Here is an 18,480-nt window from a genome sequence, read left to right as displayed (position 1 = left end):
TGCCCAGTGAGGCGGAGCGCGCAGACGCCTGAGGACGCTGCCGCATCTGTGCTCCCGCCCATGGGTGCCAAGGTATGTACCAGAGAGCTCACAACAACACTGTTTATTAGAGCAAAACTCTATAAGACTCAAATGTCTATCAAAGGTGGAATGAATTATACACTGTCATATATCAATTCGCCGGAATACTACACCAAAGTGAGAACAAGCGGGAACTGTACTAAACATGGCGATTTAAGTGAAAGCAACAATTCCTGCAAGAAGACCCACTTACAGTGTGATTTCATTTACAGAAATTAAAACAACACAACACTTTCAGAAACAAACTTATTTTATACACATGTATTTTTAACTGCATAGTTAAATAGGCAATAAAGATAATTTAATAGGTGATAAATTTAGTATTCTTTCAGTATAGCATCTGATAAAATTATGTTTAGACTCCGTATTTTATTTTAGTTTCCTTTAATTAAAACTGATCTCTTGTTCATTGTTAATAATTTTTATGAAATGTTTCCATTTGTAAAATGTAAAGTGTTTCTATAGTTTAAAGAAAGATTGAAAGAGAAACAAATACCAATATACCCACTACTCAGTTTAATTAATATGACCACTACCTTAGAAGCCCCTTTAGGATCCTTGATTACAGACTCCTTTTCCTAGACTTAACAATGATACTGACTTATTCTGAAGCTTAGTTTTTAGTAGGTTTTATGTATCTATGTCTTATTTTGCATGCATATATTTTAATATTTTATGGAAATACAAACATATGAATATAGATTTATTTCTATTAATATATATTTAACATAAATTATTTTATGTATTTTTTATCTTATAAGAGTTTCAATAGCTATATATGTCTATGTATATATAAAAAAGTATACATATACATTTTATTTTAAATATGAAACTATGGTGACAAAAATGCAGATCAGTGGTTACCTGGGGCTGGGCATGGGTGCAGGACAAATGGGCCTAAGGAAAATTCCTCATGTAAAGGAAAGTTTTAAAATTATAGTGATGGTTGCCCAACTCAAAATTTACTAAAAATCATTTAACTGTATTCTTACAATGGATGAATTTTATGGCTTACAAATTATACTTAAAAAGTTTTTTTTGTGTGTGTGTTTATTTTATTTTTTATTTTTTTGGTTCTTCTGGGAAGCCTTCCATAACTAGCCCAGGGAGCAGTTGGTTCACATTCCTTTGCTACTGTACTTATCAAATCAGGATACACTGCTTGGCCTGTTTTCAACTAGGTTTAAAGTTCCTAAAAAAATAAAATAAAAAATAAATATAAAATAAAGCTCCTAGAGAACTAGAATTTTTTTTTTTTTTTTTTTTTTTTTGTATTCTGCATCACTCTCTTCCACAATCCATGCCAATACATCGTAAAGTAGCATTTAAAATTTTCTGGCTCATTAAATAACTATTAAATGAATTAATGACTCAGAGTTCTGCAGGTAAATAAAAGTATCAGCCACTATATTGAGAAGGTGTGAAATTGCATGATATCCTGAGAGAGGAACAAAGGGAGCAAAGAGAGGGTGTAGTTTAGACTTCTTGCCCCAGCCCTTCAATGTCAGGTCCAATTCTAGCTGCACTGCTTAGAAAAAGTATCATCTGGGGCAAATTATTTAATTGTCTGTGCCTCAGTTTCCTTACCTATGAAGTGGAGATTATCTCCCTCAAGACAGTCTATTCTTATACATAAGGAATATAAAACATTTAAAACAATGCCTAATCAATAAACACATGTAAAGGTACCTGACATCATTAATCAGTAGGGAAATACAAATTAAAACAATAATGATATACCAGCATACATCTACCAGAATGGCTAAACTTACAAAGTCTGAAAAAGGGTTGACAAAGATGTAGAGCAACTGAAATTCTCATCACTGCTGTTGGAAATTAACATTCACTTTGGAAAACCGGTAGCAGTTTCTAAAAAAAATTAAAATATACCTGCTCTAACGACCCAGGAAGGAATACTGACCAATGAAGTTTAGGAAGATTCAGCTTGGAACATGAATGAAGGGGACTGTGACTGACTTCCCAACAGAACCCTGGAAAGCTCCCTAATTTAGATTTTGCATTACAGAAAAAGGCAGGCATGAGAAAGCCTAGTTACTGCCTTTTAGGATTGCAGTTGAGATTTGCATGCCTATAAAGTGAATTAATATTTGTAAAGCATTTAGAAACAATGCCTGACATAGCAATGTTATACTAGTATTTGGTAAATAGATTAAAAAAAAAATACCTATTCTGTGGGCCCTCAGAATTCATTCCCATATATATATACACACACCAAAAAAGAAAAAACGAAACACAAAGTCTTTTACAAGAATATTGATAGAAGTTTTATTCATAACCCAAAACTAGAAATTCAAATATCCAACAAGAGAAAAAAATTGATCAATTGTGGTATACCCATAAATGATAAATGGCATTACTCTGTAAAAACAAAAAAAACCCCCAAAAACTACAAATACAAAACATAAATGAATCTCTAAAACATCACGCTAAGCAAAATAAGTCAGGTACAAAAGAGTACATGCTGTATGTTTCCATGTGAATGAAGGTGAAGAACAGGCAAAACTCGCGTACAGTGATAGACACATCAGTATAGTGATTGTCCTATGAGAGGGAGGGAGGGAGAGAGAGAGAGAGAGGAGAGAACTGGCTGGCACAGGGTAAGACAACTTTCTGGAGTGATGGGAATTTATACCTTGATCTCATTCACAGCAGGAAGGACTGAAAAAATTTATCAAGTTGTATACTTAATTTTTTTTTTACTCTATGTAAATAATACCCAACAAAATACTCTTAGCATAAGTTTTTTTCCCCCCAATTAAAATGTTTTGTCAGTTTTTAAGAAGTATCTGGTATGTAGTAAGTATGCAACCAAAATTACCTATTATCAATTCCAGCTGGGTAATTTGTTAGGGTGGTAAGGAAATAATCATGATTACACATGGCTGAGGCAAAAAAACAAAACTAACAAAAACCAAAATCTGAGTGTCTCTCAAAGAAGGGGAAACAATGACAGGTGATTATAGCCACTGTATTGAAAGGAGAACGCCCTATAAAGTCTATGGATTACTATCTAGTTTGTATTTCTCTCATACTGCCTCTTGCATAATGCTCTTAGAGCAGTTTAGGGATTTTATTTTTATTGTTTAAAAACCATTTATTTTTACCAGGATGTCCAATTAAATGCTTTTAAATATTATTTAGATTTTCCTATTGACTTTCAAATTACACATTAACTTCCTCTTCTAAGCCCGTATCGAATAATAAATATATATATATGTGCACACAAATATATACATATGTATTTATACATCTATAAAAAATAGGTTTTCCATTTCTTACTAGGATCTTGAACTTAATTATGACTAAGGTTCATTCATGGTGGGGATACGAAAAACACTGACCATTACCTTCAACTTACATCTATGATATTGCACTTCAAACTTTAAGGGCATGTTAATGTTAGCAGCTAAAGGTAAAATTAATTTTAGCCATGGAAGATGGGCTGCCTTCTGAATATCCCTTTGAAATGTTTTCAATGGTAAAGTAAAATAAGGTGAAAGAACCCAAGCCAAGTGTTCAGGGATAGGTGTGCACCAGTGGTGGTGCCCACAGCATTCGGATACTAGGAAAGTGTTTGAAGACTGGAGCTCACAGTACTCACTGTAATCACTTGATTCTCAAGATACTTCATCAAACAACCAGAACTTGCTATACATTTTTTACATTTCCAACAACGAAGAATACTTATGTCTTCTTGATTATGACTTTGAGTTATCAATTCTTCAGTTCTTTTCATCTGTGGAAAAATTAATACAATTTTTAAAATGTTGAACTGTGTCAGATTAAATGTGATTTTTCTAAACCGTAACCACAATATTAGCTACATGTGGATCAGAAGAAAGAGAATTATCATTTAATGAGGTGCCTACTAGTTACCAGGTCTTAGGCTAGTGGCACTCTATTAACTATGTCCTGGATTGACGATTCCATTTAATTATGATGATGATGCATTTTGTTAGTGACTACCAGCTTATTTTATTTTTGCAGAACATTTTATGTCTATTTATTTCCATCTTTCCCTCACTAAAAGTCATAAAAGGCAACTGCTGAAGGGTCAGTTAAGCAAGTTAATGCAGTGGCTTTAAAAGAGTCCTAACAGAGAACTATAAATATTCTTCTAAATAGGAAGTTTTAAATACCCACAGCATTAAATCTGAAATATAATAGAATTTATTGAGTTGCAGTTAATTATGTGAAAATGGGGAGTGCTTATTTTAAATTGATGGCAAAAATTCCTTATCCTGAATGCAGTAATTTCTCTTGTATATCGTACTCAATGGAATAGTTACTATTACTACATCTTGTGGTATATAGTCAAACAAAAAGACTTAGAGAACAGCCCTACCAATTGTGTAGTCTATTTTTATACTGGAGATTTTATGTAAATAATGTAAATTAGACCATTCTGGCAGAAGCGTTTCACACCAATAAGGATCCAAAAATAGGTGGAGTATATTTATTAACTTGCCTGGTAACAGTTTATTTGAAAGAAAGGAAATGTCTACTAAGCCATCCATAAGGGACTGACTAACTTCCCTGGCCACATTTCCCCATTTGTTGGCTCTGTCATTTTTCATTCACTCATTCAACATTTACTGACAGTTAACCAAATGCCACACAGCGAGTCAAACTCTGGGGGGCAACAAGCTGGCAACAGAAAACATGTATTTTCTGTCTTGGAAGTACTCACTGTGCTACAGCTCAACAGTTTTCCACCTAAGATCATTACATTCACTTGGGAAGCTTTAAAAAATGATGCCTAGGCCCCACTCCTAGAAATTTTAACTTATTCGGGGATGGGGAGGGAGTTAGGAGCGGGCACTTTTTAAAGTATGGTCAGGGTGAAGACAGAGATGTAGTACAGAAGCTATTAACTAAATTGCAACAGCTGTAAGGACTATAAAAGAGGGAACACTGATGAACCTTAACCACATTTAAAGGACTTAAGGAACCCTGCTTGGGGGAGGGCACAGCATGCCCCTCTTGCAGCTAATCCCAGTTCTGTCTCGTCAGAGCCCAACTCAGTTCAATTGCCTACTCTGTTTAAACTCTGTCCTCAATAATCTCAAGAATATCTTAATTTGCAAATGTCTGATCTCCTCCTGCTTCATGTCCCTTTCTTCATTGTTGAAACCCTCTCCTCTTTGGCACTCCTTTCTCCTCTCTTCATTCTTCTTAGTGTCTTATGTCCTCATCTCCCTTTTAACCACAAGCAGCTCTCAGCCAAGAGTGGGGACTTGCAAGGAGGGGTCCTATTAGAATTAATGATGGAGAAACTCCCTATCTGCCTATGTTCCCCCTCTCCCTAAGATCCACACACATCTCCCAGTGTCTCCACCCCTCCCCCACATATCATTTTTCCATGCTTTCTTGGGGTACAAGTATGTAATTAGAAAAAATCCTGTAGGTGAGTCTAACCAGTATTCACTGAAAATCACTGAATATTACACTGTGTGACAAGTCTTATATCAATGATTTCTAAATCTATATATCTGATTTTTGTCTTATTCCAAAGCTCTAGAGAAATAATTCCACTTCCAGATGTCAACTGCACATCTCCAAATGAATCTCTTTCAAGGGCCTTTGTACTGGCTGTCTGCTGTCTAGATCTGTGCTACCCCATATGGTAGCCACTAGTCAGCTGTACTACTGAGCACTTCAGATGTGGCTAATTTCAACTGAGATGTGCAATAAGTATAAAGTATACAGTGGATTTTGAATATTTAGTAGGAAAAAAGGAATGCTAAATATCAATCCTTTTACATTAATTTCACATTGAAATATTTTTAATATATACTGAGTCAAGTAGACTATTTTGTAAAAATTAACTTCACTTGTTTTTACTTTGACTACTACAGTTTTTAAGTTACATCTGTGACTTGTGTCATGCTCCAGTTGGATGGGACTTGTCCTGACCTCCTCCTCACAGGTGTGTGCCTCATATCACTCAGATCTGAGCTCAAAGTTATCCCTTAGTTAGCATGGTACACTCAGCACCTGGGGGAGTTCATTTCAATGTAGGTCACAGGGCCACATTCCCAGAGATTCTAGTTCAATGTTTCTACAGTAGGAAGTGGCATATTTAACAAGCAGACTAGGTTATTATTAGGGTGATTCAAAGACCACATTTTGAGAGACACCAACCGACAGAATAGTCTACGCTCCATATGTCACAAAAGGTCCCTTAGGTGTAGCTCAAGGGATCTCTGTGATGGAACTGTTCTGAATCTGACTGCAGTGGTGTTCATATGAACCTATACATGTGATAAACTGCCCAGAACTAAATACACACACACACACACACACACACACACACACACACACACACACACAAAGAGTGCATGTAATTGGTGAGATCTGAATAAAGTAAATGATTTGAAGGGTATACAGGATCTCTCTGTGAATCTGTAATTCACAATTCACAGTCAGATCTACAACTATCTTGAAAGGAAAAGTTAAAAAAAAATTTACCACATACATTAATAACTCAAAATTTTTAAAAGTCATAGTATTTTTACCAGTTCAATGTGCTGGCATACTTATATAATCCTCTATACTGCCTTTTCTCAGTACTTTTGGCTGCATACTTTTTGACTGCCTCTTTGTACAAGGAATATTTTCTATAAGGAGAGTAAGAATATCATATAGCCTTTCCTCTTCAAAAAAAAAAAAAAAAAAAGCAAAAACCAAAGCCTCTTTACACCCTTAAAAATCGGACTCCCAACTGTTTCTCAAATCTTGGCATCCCCTCCATGAACACTCCACCAACACTAATGCAGATCTTTGTGCGGTTCACTAAAATTACTTTTTCCGTGTTCATACTTTCAAATTTGCTGTTCTCTCTTCCTATAATATCATTTCTCTTTCCCCTGACTTTATGTTAAGAAACACTTTATACCCTTTAAGGCTGAACTCAAATTTTTCTTTCACAGATACTTTCCAGGAAAATACAATTACACCGTCTTCCATGTTCCCATAGTACTTCGCACACACCTCTATAGCAGCACTAGTCATGCTGCATTACACTTATCTCTGCGTACATGTATCCTGTCAATAACTACAAGTTCCTAGAAAACACAGTATTCTATTCAACTCTATATTCTTCCAATCAAACATGGTACCTGGTACCAAAAAAGACACTCAATAAACATTTGTTGAAATCAAATCAGCAAGATCTGGGAGATAGCTCAGCTCACAAAAAGTCTTTTTCCAATACCAAGTGTTAAGTGTGTCTGGCCAACTGTCAGTGGGACAAACCAAATAGAAATCCTACTGTAAAATGTGAGGAGCCCAAGAAATAAAGCTATGTTTATATATATATCTAAGCTTAAAAGGAGAACTGGAGGTTACCCAACAGCGATACAGTGTAAGAGAGCTGAGGTGGCTTCTGTCAAAGAATTTATGCTAAAAGAGTCAAATATGGTAAATGAACCTATTAGCAAAATGGTAGTCTTTAAATAAATCTGAACACAGCATCTTCATTGGCTGATAACTGAAACTCATCCCACCTCAACACCCTAGATACCAGTATTGGTTCTAGGAAGAGGCAACTGTATAAGTAAACTAGTGCAAACTGGTTTCTTAACTCTGTGATATACTGGGGTCCAAACAATTTTGGGGAGCACACATCTACACCACATAGCTTTTTAATACTTGGAGGACTTTGGGGTAGCAACTAGAGTACTACAGAAGCAAACAAAAAAGGAACAGAGACAGGTGATCTTGGCAAATAGTACAACACAAAAATGAACTTATTGCCAAGTACATATGGCTGTCTCACAATGCTCAGAAATACTTACAGGGACTGTTCGCGGGGGCTGGGTTCTGAGTCAACAGATGCAGAGGATAAACTGTAGAATTCTGATATTATTGTTCATATGACTACAATGCAACTTACAAGTGCAGAAGGCCTTAAGAATTCAGGTATAGGGGTGCCTGGGTGGCTAAGTCAGTTAAGCGTCTCTTGACTTCTGTTCAGGTCATGATCTCAGGGTCATGGGATCAAACCGTGCATAGAACTCTGCGCTCAGTGGGGAGTCTGCTTGAGGATTCTCTCTCTCCCTCTCCTTCTGCCCCTCCCGCTGCTTGCGCTCACTCTCTCTCCCTCTTTCTCTGGCTCTCTAAAATTAAAAAAAAAAAAAAAAAAAAAAGAATTCAGGCATAGTAGTCTCTGGCTGCTTTTCTCACAAATCCTATTCCTCATTTCTTACTCCCGTTCTGGTCAGATCAGATATATATATTTTCCTAACATGGAATGCTCCCCTTGGACCCTAGTTCTTCCCACCATGTCAGTCTTTGTCATGCTAACCTTCTTATCTCCTATCCTACACCTGTCTCTTGGACCAAGCTAGCTACTAATACCTGCTTGATTTTCTCCATGTTGCCTGTTCATAGATTTCCCCTTGGTGGTACTTCACTACCTATCCTGATACTCTCATCACTTTCTGGTATTTCCTCAATGCACTGGGCATTTGGAAAACAATGTTTTCTTGAGTTATGCATATCTCCCAAATATCAACACATTACAGAATATCACAAAGGTCACATGAGTTAATATCACCACCACCCCCAGCAAAAAAGTTATTTAAATATTGGGCGATAGTCAAGCTCATAGTGGTGGATACAAGTTTTCCAAAGTGCTCATTTTTGTTTAAAGCTAAAATTCTATCACTTGAAATAAAGACTGCCAAATATCTAAGTCCAAAGAACCATGGTTTGTCAATCATTTAAGTAAAAATGGTATGACATTGATAGGTGTATGGTTCAGCTCTCAACCAAAACACCTGAAAGGGCTTTTCCTCAAGACCACCATCAGCTTTCAGCATACTGTAGAAGTGCTTTATGCAGGGACGCCTGGGTGGCTCAGTCGGTTAAGCATCTGCCTTCAGCTCAGGTCATAATCCCAGGGTTCTGGGATCGAGTCCAGCATCAAACTCCTTACTCAGCGGGGAGCCTGCTTCTTCCTCCCCCTGCTTGTGTGAGCTCTCTCTCTCTCTCTCCTGGACAAATAAGTAAAATCTTAAAAAAAAAAAAAGTGCTTTATGCATTCTTTCTTTTTTTACTCACATAGAGCATTAAAAAGGTATTTCAGAGGAAAGATTTAAGATCAATAATATGTACTGCTTCAATAAACAGTTTTTTTAACTGCATATGAGGGTAGTGAAGAATAAAATGACCCCTACTATAGTTTGTCATCAATGCCTTGATTCTCCTAAGGGACCAGCAGTTTTAATCACTATTGGTTTTGCATTAATGAAAATGTTAACACAGTAAAAAATTTTAGGCAAATGACATCTTAATAGTCCCAAGAAAACAGTTTGGCCAGATTCTCTGAAAGGTTTTTAGAGACACAAGGGACTATGGACCACATTTTGAGAACTTCTATTTTATGTAAAACTGCTGTCCCCTAAATGTTGCCTATGAAAATTTTATTTCTCACCATTATCTTTTAAGATATTTAAGAAGGATGTATGAGTCCCTATGGAGAAGTATATTTATAATGATTAAGTTGAAATTTTCTGTAAAGCTAACAACTGAATTATAAACTCCATAAAGAAGCTTTGTCTATCTCTCACTATTTACCACTTTTCCTGGTAAAATATCAGTATTTAGTACAGAACTAATTCCACACTCCTGGGTCTTCAAGATTTGCTCACTTTCTCTGTTGTTCATGAATTTAAACTGGACCTGAAGTGGACAAAATTATCAATTTTGAAAATTAACCTAAAATTAGAAAACCATATGAATAAACCACTTAACAACTTTAAAAATTAAAACAGAACTCAAAATATTGTCTCCAAAACCCATAAAAAATAGGGAGGGAGGTCCAGACAAAAATTATCTAATTGGCAAATTTTACTGATCCTTTAAGAAATGGGTAGTCTTTATAACTTATGTAACTATATAACTTACATAAAAGAAAGACTAGCTCTGAAAATATAACTTTGACCTATCAGGTAGACAAGGATACATAAAACAAGGTAAATATAAGAAAATTGTATACCAATTTATTTATGAAAGTAGATGCTAGAAGCCTAAATAAGACATTAGCCAACAGAACCCATCAATTAAAAGAAAAAAGTATTTTGACCAAATAAGATTATTTTCAGAAATTCAAGGAAGGTACAAAATAGAAATCTATTCAATATATTCAACAAACTGAAAGATTCAAAGAAAAAAAAACACACAACCACTTTAAAAGATGCAAAACACAACTTGTGAAATTCCACATTTAATCATCATTAAAAAATGAAAATAATTAGCATTGTAGAAATAAAAGGAAGTTTCCTTAACTTGACAAGGAGGAAATTTATTGAAAACTTTAGTAATTATAATACCTGATCACGAAACTTTTTAAAAGTATCCCCTGAAAATCAAGAAAAGAAGACAATGATGCTCACTATTTACCATATTATTCAACTTCATAGCAGAACTACTAGCTAACACAATAGAAGAAACATAAAAGGTTTAAGAACTGAAAAGAGTTAATAAGTGAAAAGGCAACTAAATTTCTGTTCTAATAAATGACATCCTTTTTTTTTCCTCTTTTGTGCTGCAGATGTTTCCATCTTCTCAGGACTACATAAATCACAGTGGTTAGCAAGTTTGTTCCTTGATACTGAGGAGAAAATGTCTGGATAAACAACATTTCTACTGCGCGTGCGCACGCACACACGCTTTCTTTGTTCCCTTACCACATTGCTCATTGTCTTGATTTTCATCTCAACTACATCCCACTTTTATTTACGTGGTACTGTATATAAAACTTTCATATATCGATATATGTATTTGGCTTAAAATGTTTAAATTCAACTTAAAAAAAAAGATTTTATTTATTTATTTTAAAGAGAGAAAGAGAGCATGCACTCTTGAGCAGGGGGAGGGGCAGAGGAAGAGGGAGAGGGAGAATCGCAAGCTGACTCCACCGTGAGCACTGAGCTTGGCCTGGGGCTTGATCTCATGAGCCTGAGATCATGACCTGAGCTGAAATCAAAAAGAGCTGGACCCTTACCGGGCTGAGCCACCCAAGCGCCCCTAAATTCAACTTCCTGATTTACATTCAATACTTCCAGTATTACTAGTGAGCAGAAGGACACCCCCTCCCCCAAGTACATTTCTTACCAGTTTACATGGTTAGAATAAAAATCATGGAAAATATTCTCTCACCTGTTTTCCTTATTGGAAGGACATAGTGTGCTGCTCAAACAAATCTTCTAGAACACAATGTTACATTTAAAAATAAGGTATTGTAGTACTAGTAATGTACTAATTCTAATGTAGTATTGGTTTCTCAGTCTGGGTGCTTACTTACTGGTACATGTACTCTGTGAAAATTCATCAGGCTGTACACTTGTGATCCATTTCCTTTTCTCTATGTAACAACTTTCAATATAAAAATTACTTTAAAAACTTGCAGTGACTTTAAGTCAGTGCCTGTTTTCCTCTCCTCTATCATATAATCCCATGGTTCCCTCTATTTGAGAACAGTGGGTAAAGAATGCTCAATATGGAGCAATGTCTATAGTGGCAACTTTCATCATCTAGTCCTGGTTACGAGGTCAGTTTTTACAATAGGTGAAAGTCAAGGAATTCCAGTGGGAATGGGACTAGGAATCAGAGATGTGTTTTCCTACCTCTGTTTAGAGCAGGATTACTTCTCCATTACCAAGGAAAAATTGGAGAATGCAGAAAATGTAGCAATGTACCCCTGCTGGTCTCTCATTATAAAACTGATGTGGCAAAAATCAGTTTATACATGGATACATATATAAAAGCCCCTTTCACCACCAAAGAATTGGTTAAATGCTAAAGAAGCCTTTTGTAATCCAAATTCTGAACAAGTTGGAATGGGTCAAGATAGAAAAATCTAATGTTAAGACCTCTCACATAAGCATAATAGTGCGCAATGTGCTACTCTCCACCCCAACCTCAAGTTTAACACATCAGACAACAACAAAAAACCATTTTTGTGTTTCATGCATAGAACTTTCTATTCTAACTTTTCTATCAAAAGAGTAAAAAAAGAGACAGTTTTAAATTAGTGATTTCCAGCAGTTTCATCATCTTTATATATTATTACCTAATATTTGGGCAGAGAGAGGGAGGGATGAATAGGTGGAACACGGGAATCTTAGGGCAGTGAAACTACAGTTTAGAATACTAGATTAGTGGATACATGATGTTATATGTGTGTTAAAACCTACAGAACCATATACAACACAAAGAGCAAACCCTAATGTAAACAGTGGACTTTAGTTAAATATATCAATATCCGTTCATTAATTATAACAAGCGTATCACACTAACAGATGTTAATAGGAGAAACTGTACAGGGGGAGAGAAATACATGGGAGCTTTCTTTACTTTCTGCTCTTTTTTTTGTAAAGCTAAAACTGCTCTAAAAATAGTGTATTAAAATATATATAATTATTTTGATGTCTAATAATAGCATTATTTACTCAAAGTTATTAGTATTCATTAACAACACTAGGTAAATTTATTTTTGCCTTGGTTACTTAAATAATTCAAAATAGCTCTTCCTCTGAAATTTGATATAGTTTTTTAAAATATAAGAACAATTTCTACATTGTAGAACAGGTATGATACCTGTTTTGGTTTACTTGGGATACTGTAACACAATACCACAGATTGGGTGGCTTCAACAAGAGAAATATATTTGCTTACAGTTCTGGAGACTAGAAATCCACTATCAGGGTGCCAGGAATTTGGGTCTCTCTACCTTCCAGACAGCTGCTTTCCCCCTGTATCTTCACATGGCTGTTCCACCGTCCATTTCTGGTGCCTCTTCCCATTCTTATAAGGATAACAGTCCTATTAGATTATGGCCTTACCCTTATGACCCCATTTAACCTTAGTTACATCTTTGAAGGCCCTATCTCCAAATACCATCATATTGGGGGTTAGTGTTTGAACAGATGGATTTGGTGGGGTAGGTGGGGGGGGGCAGAGTTCAGTCCATAACATTTCTTCCTCTGGTACCCAAAGTGCATGTCCTCCTCACATGCAAAATACATGCACCTTATCCTAACAGCTCCAAAAATCTTAACGCATTCCAGAATCAATTCCAAGTAGCATCTAAGTCAACTATGGGTGACGCTTGAAGTATTCTTGAGGCAAAATTCTACAGCTGTGAACCTGTGAAACCAGAACAATTATGTGCTTCAAAAATAAAATGGTGGGACAGGCAGAGGACAGACACAGTTCTATGCATGAAATACAAAATTGTCTTTTTTTGTTGTCTGACTGATGTGTTCAACTTTAAAAAAAAGTCAGCGTAAAGACAGAAATCTGAAAGAAAAGAGGCGACAAGTCCCAAGCAAGTCTAAAACCCAGCAAGTCAAATTTCATTGGATATTAAGGCTCAAAAATAATTTTCTTGGGCTCAATGCTCTGCCCTTGAGGGCCCACCGAGGTGGTGGTTTTGTCTTCTGTCCACTGCACAGGCGGCTTGGCACCCTTGACCATGGGAGGCAGTCTTGCCCCCGAGGCTATGGTCAATGACAGCCTGGCCAGATGAAACTGCAAAGGTGGCCCCACACTATGAAACTCAGGAGGGGATAGCCTTGGCCCCCGGGCCTGTGTACTCAGGGCCTGGAAAGGCGGTGGCAATCCTGCTGATCTCAGTTACACTCACGGTCATTCTTCCCTTTTCTTGAAGGATAAGATATGCTCCCAGTTGGGTAGCTCTCTTGTCCTGTTTTACAGGATCCCATAAATTTAAAAGCCTTTCTTTCCTCTGTCCCCTTTAGTTCAAACTGGCAGTCTCTCTGCTGGTATAATCTCATCTCTATTCTTTGTGTTTGTAGAGAAGGCTAATTAGATCCAAAGGCATTCTCTTTTTGGAGGAATTAGGACAACATTCCTATTGGATTAGGGCCCCATCCTATGACCTCATTTAACCTTAATTACCTCCTTAAAGGACCTTACTCCACATAAAGTTACGTTAGGGGTTAGGGCTTCAACATATGGATATGGGGGCCGGGGGGGGGGGGGAGGAGACAATTCAGTCCATAATAGTACCTAGAGATACGAAGCCTATTTTCTCAACTTTCACATTATTAGAATGCTTATGTTTTATTGTGTTTTCTGTTAAAGAATGTGTAAAATAAAAGTTCTGGCATAAAAGAAAAAAATACTTAGTTCATAATTCCTCAAAAGGCAAAAGTTATCTGTTAGTGAAAAAGAAAGAAATATGGCTAAAGAATGTACAGGTCCCTTATCAATTATTTATGAATTTCTTAAAAATTAGAACCAAAGGATGTAAAATTGGTAAAAATGTGATACGAGTAATACATACCAAATTAGAAAATAAAACACTAAACTGATTTAGCCAATTCAAACCATCTCAGAGCAAATAACATTTCTAAGTTGGTTTTTTTTTTTAAGAAAAAGCTAATGAAACTATACTACAGTAAGAGTTGATGTCAACCTCAACTCTCAATACCATGTTCACTCAGTATCATGTTACTATTATGTTATCTAAATGATGAAGCATCTATATCTCTCATGTCTGCTAAAGACTGGCTTGGAAGCAGTAGGTCTATGGATAAATATGTCAGTGGGAGTCTATTTTCTGCTGATGAGATAGGATTCCTCTTTAATGTATAACCAAAACAGACATTAGCTCTTATAAAAGAATGATTCCATGGAGAAAAATAAATAAATAGAGACAGACTGTCAGTCTTACTCTGTTGCAATGACAGCAGTAAAAAATTTCTATTAAAAGAAATTTGAGTATTTTTTTTAAAAAGGGTTTTATTTATTGATTTGAGAGAGGGGGAGAGAGCATGAGCAGGGGTGGGACAGAGGGAGAGGGAGAAGCAGACTCCCCACTGAGCAGGGAGCCAGACGTAGGGCTCGCTCCCAGGACCCTGGGATCATGACCTGAGCTGAAGGAAGACGCTTAACCCAGTGAGCCACCCAGACACCAAGGAGTTCATATATATGTACATATATATGATATATATATATATATATATCTTTCCTATATATATGAAGTTAATAAAAATATGCTGATGTCTGGCAGGATTTTTTTAGAGAATGACTACTAAAATCAGAGAGAAAATGACTTGCAAAATAGGTATATTCCACTACTGGTTAAGGAACACACTGGTCATACCTTCTGGGTCTTAAAAATATGTATATGATTTTTTTTGCTTAAAAGCATCATGGTGTATTTTCAGCTTTTAGACTAAGGCATAGTTTGTCAGCTAAAGGTTGTATACTGGAAGTGTTTGGTACATTATGTCTCCATAAAATGAGAAGGATTATTCCTTTTGTAATATAAAAAGCAGAATGTTCTTAATGAAAAAGAAATCTCATTGTTATATAGGACACAGTAACCCCAGAAGTAATCCACAACTATTTTACAGAAGTGAGCTTTGGAACCATGATTGTGAAGATGAATAGGACACCTGATGTAGTAAATCTAATGAAAATAACCCGCACAGATATTATTTTGTTCACTTGCCAGGTCGGCTCCCCTTGCTGATGGTCAATCTTGATGTGTGTTGTCAACACAGAAGAATAAAATGTGCCCAAATCCAAGCAAGCCAAAGTAAAGAAGTATCAATAACACTGTAATCAATTGTCAGTAAAAAGTTACAAAAATATAAATGACTTAGTTTTCAAAGTAATAAAGTCACTACATTTGTTTGTGACCTGTATAATAACACATCAGGACCCAAAAGTAACCTTATGTTAAGCAGAAATTAAAAAGGGGTCTTACAGATACAACTAGATTCCTATGGAATTTATATGCCTTATATGGATCAGTAGTTATTTCTAGAACACACATTATTTAGTGAAAGCTAGCTTACAATTCAGCATTCCTCTTCCATTAGTTTTCAGTCTTTCTCAAGGGTATCAGATCCCATATAAGTACAAGTAAAAGAGTGAATTGGGTGATTTCTAAACTGCCAATCCTGCAATTCTAGACTTAGTAGCTATAGAAACTAAAATGGCAATTGGAGCCAGCAAATTATTAATTCTAAAAATATCTAAGTCACAAATCACAGAGAGAGAACTCAGTCTTCTTCAGTAACTGTTGATGTTACACACTTCTGGATTCAAACGTGATAAAGTCAGCTTCAACAGCTTTATTTAAATGGTGCTGCATATACTTTGGTATTCACATCCAGAAACATTTTACTTGAAAAGCACCCAACTTTTGTTGATACCCAAGTACTGAGTAGTTCTGAACTACTGAGTAGTTCACACCACCTCATCTCCATCTACTTACCTCTCACCCACCCTCTCTTCTACCTCCCCTGGAAATTCTGAACTCCTAGGCATGATGCAAAGCATATTCAACTTTAAGGAGAAAAGGTAATATGAATTTGATGCTGTAGTAGCTACCAGTTACTTCCTACCTTCTCCTGTTAACTTCTTAAGCTACATACTACAATGTAATACCACCTCTTTATTCTTTTAAATTTCTCCTTTTTCCTTTTCTTTCACTCACAAACATACCTCAGACATTCAGCCTTGAATGCTCACTACAGTTTTTCAATACAAGTCACACTTTTAAGAATTGTTAAAAAAAAAAAAAAAGAATCAGGGGTGCCTGGGTGGCTCAGTCGTTAGGCGTCTGCCTTCGGTTCAGGTCATGATCCCAGGGTCCTGGGATCGAGCCCCGCATCCGGCTCCCTGCTCAGCTGGGAGCCTGCTTCTCCCACTCCCCCTGCTTTGTTCCCTCTCTAGCTGTCTCTCTCTGTGTCAAATAAATCAATAAAATCTTTAAAAAAAATCATTGAAGAAGCACAGACATTGACATTTTGTAACTTGTATTTTGATTAATCTTGCCCATTTTAACTGCTACCATTCTTTGGTAAAAGAAAGAATGAATTTGGGGCACCTGGGTGGCTCAGTCAGGTAAGCCTACGACTCTTGATTTTAACTCAGGTCGTGAGATTGAGCTCCGCGACTGCCTCTGTGCTGGGCGTGGAACCTGCTTAAGAGTCTCTCTCCCTCTCCCTCTGCCCCCACTCCTCCCGCTCACATGCACACATGCACATGCACTCCTTCTGTGTGTCAAAAAAATAAAAAATTAAAATTAAAAAAGGAATGAAATGATGTTCTAAAGGTGAATGAAAATAATAGTGTGTAGGACACATATATTCACTCATTTCTTCATGCTACTTTCTAAGGAGAAAATATAAGAAAAGGTAGAAATTACATACAGAATTAACAGAACTGTAAGGAAAGCAAAATACACTTTACAAATAAATGGTGTATTTTTGTATTCACATGTAAATATTAGAAATCACCATAGTTAAGGAAGTCTGCCATTTTTCATTTCAAGGAATAGATTTAGTCATTTTGGGAATTTTTGAGCAATCTAAAATATGTCTAATGTATTTTAAATAAAACTCCCAATAATATTCCTAACTGGAAGAGACAGTAGGAAGATGAAAATAAAATCAGGGGATTGTTTAAAATTAATTTTAAATTAATTTTAAATTGTGCTTTGAAGCTACAGATATTCATTCATTCATTCAGTATTTGCCAAGCACCTACTATTTTTTCAGGGAATACGAAGAATAACACATACATGTACTACGAAAACGTTTGAGAAGTTGAGAGGGGTTCTAAGCCAGTTGGGTGCGAGAGCGTACACGAAATTATCAGGGTCTGGGAGGGTAACATCTCAATAAAGAATTGATCCTGAGGTTAAATGGAGGCTTATTTCCCCAAATGTTTCTCAGACTGATTTCTCAGAAAAGTAAATAAAAGCTATAAGGGATTTACTTTATGTGAAATATTTTAATATGATGTGAGTCATGGTCTTAATCAAAAGGTGGTACTAAGTAGTTGTCTAACTTGCCATGCTTTTATTGGGTGGCTCAATTATTTTTGATGGGTCAAGTATCCACAACCAAGAAATGATTCAGATGAGAAAATGGCAGCAAAGACAAGCACACTGACCTGGCTTCAAAATCCATTTTTCCTCTAGACAAAAGGAACAATTACACAGAGAGGCTTTTTGTTGGCTACAGAGGCAGCTATATACTAGGTTACTGCGAAAGATTGCTAGATAACTGAGACCCCCCCCCCCCAAAAAAAAGTAGCTATGTCCTAGTGGATAAAGCACTGACCTGGAAGCCAAAAACTTTGGGCTTATTTTACTTAATAATCCCATCATCTTGCCCCCAAAAGGATTTACAGCTCCTGGTATTTTACTGCTTGCTCTTTCCTGAGCAGTCTTTACTTCTGAATAGTTCATGAGTTACTTAAGCCTCTGATGAATCTCAAGTCACTGCACCATCAGGTATGACACTAATGCATACATTTGTTTCTTCCTATAAACTGTAAGCTCCCAGAAAAAGGCATAAGATTTAGTTTTAGATAAAATTCTTT

At 36.2% G+C, this 18,480-nt stretch overlaps 1 protein-coding gene across 6 annotated transcripts in view; it reads right to left on the bottom strand.

Moving 5' to 3' along the window:
• The window catches only part of RNF180 (ring finger protein 180), a 192,937-nt gene that overhangs the window by 153,725 nt on the left and 20,732 nt on the right, over nt 1–18,480 (bottom strand). For 4 of the 6 annotated variants that reach the window (XM_027605364.2, XM_027605363.2, XM_027605362.2 and 1 more), the window contains one exon: nt 3,704–3,838. In XM_027605364.2, coding sequence (XP_027461165.1) covers nt 3,704–3,838 — 135 coding nt within the window. Of the gene's footprint in view, nt 1–3,703; nt 3,839–12,841; nt 12,858–18,480 lie in introns of those variants that run through there. The other 2 variants (XM_027605366.2, XM_027605367.2) reach the window with 2 other exon arrangements.

Source organism: Zalophus californianus, chromosome 5 (assembly GCF_009762305.2).
Source record: "Zalophus californianus isolate mZalCal1 chromosome 5, mZalCal1.pri.v2, whole genome shotgun sequence".
NCBI lineage: Eukaryota > Metazoa > Chordata > Mammalia > Carnivora > Otariidae > Zalophus > Zalophus californianus.
Note: the sequence above shows the minus strand (reverse complement) of the source record. Positions and strands in the feature narration are given on the sequence as shown.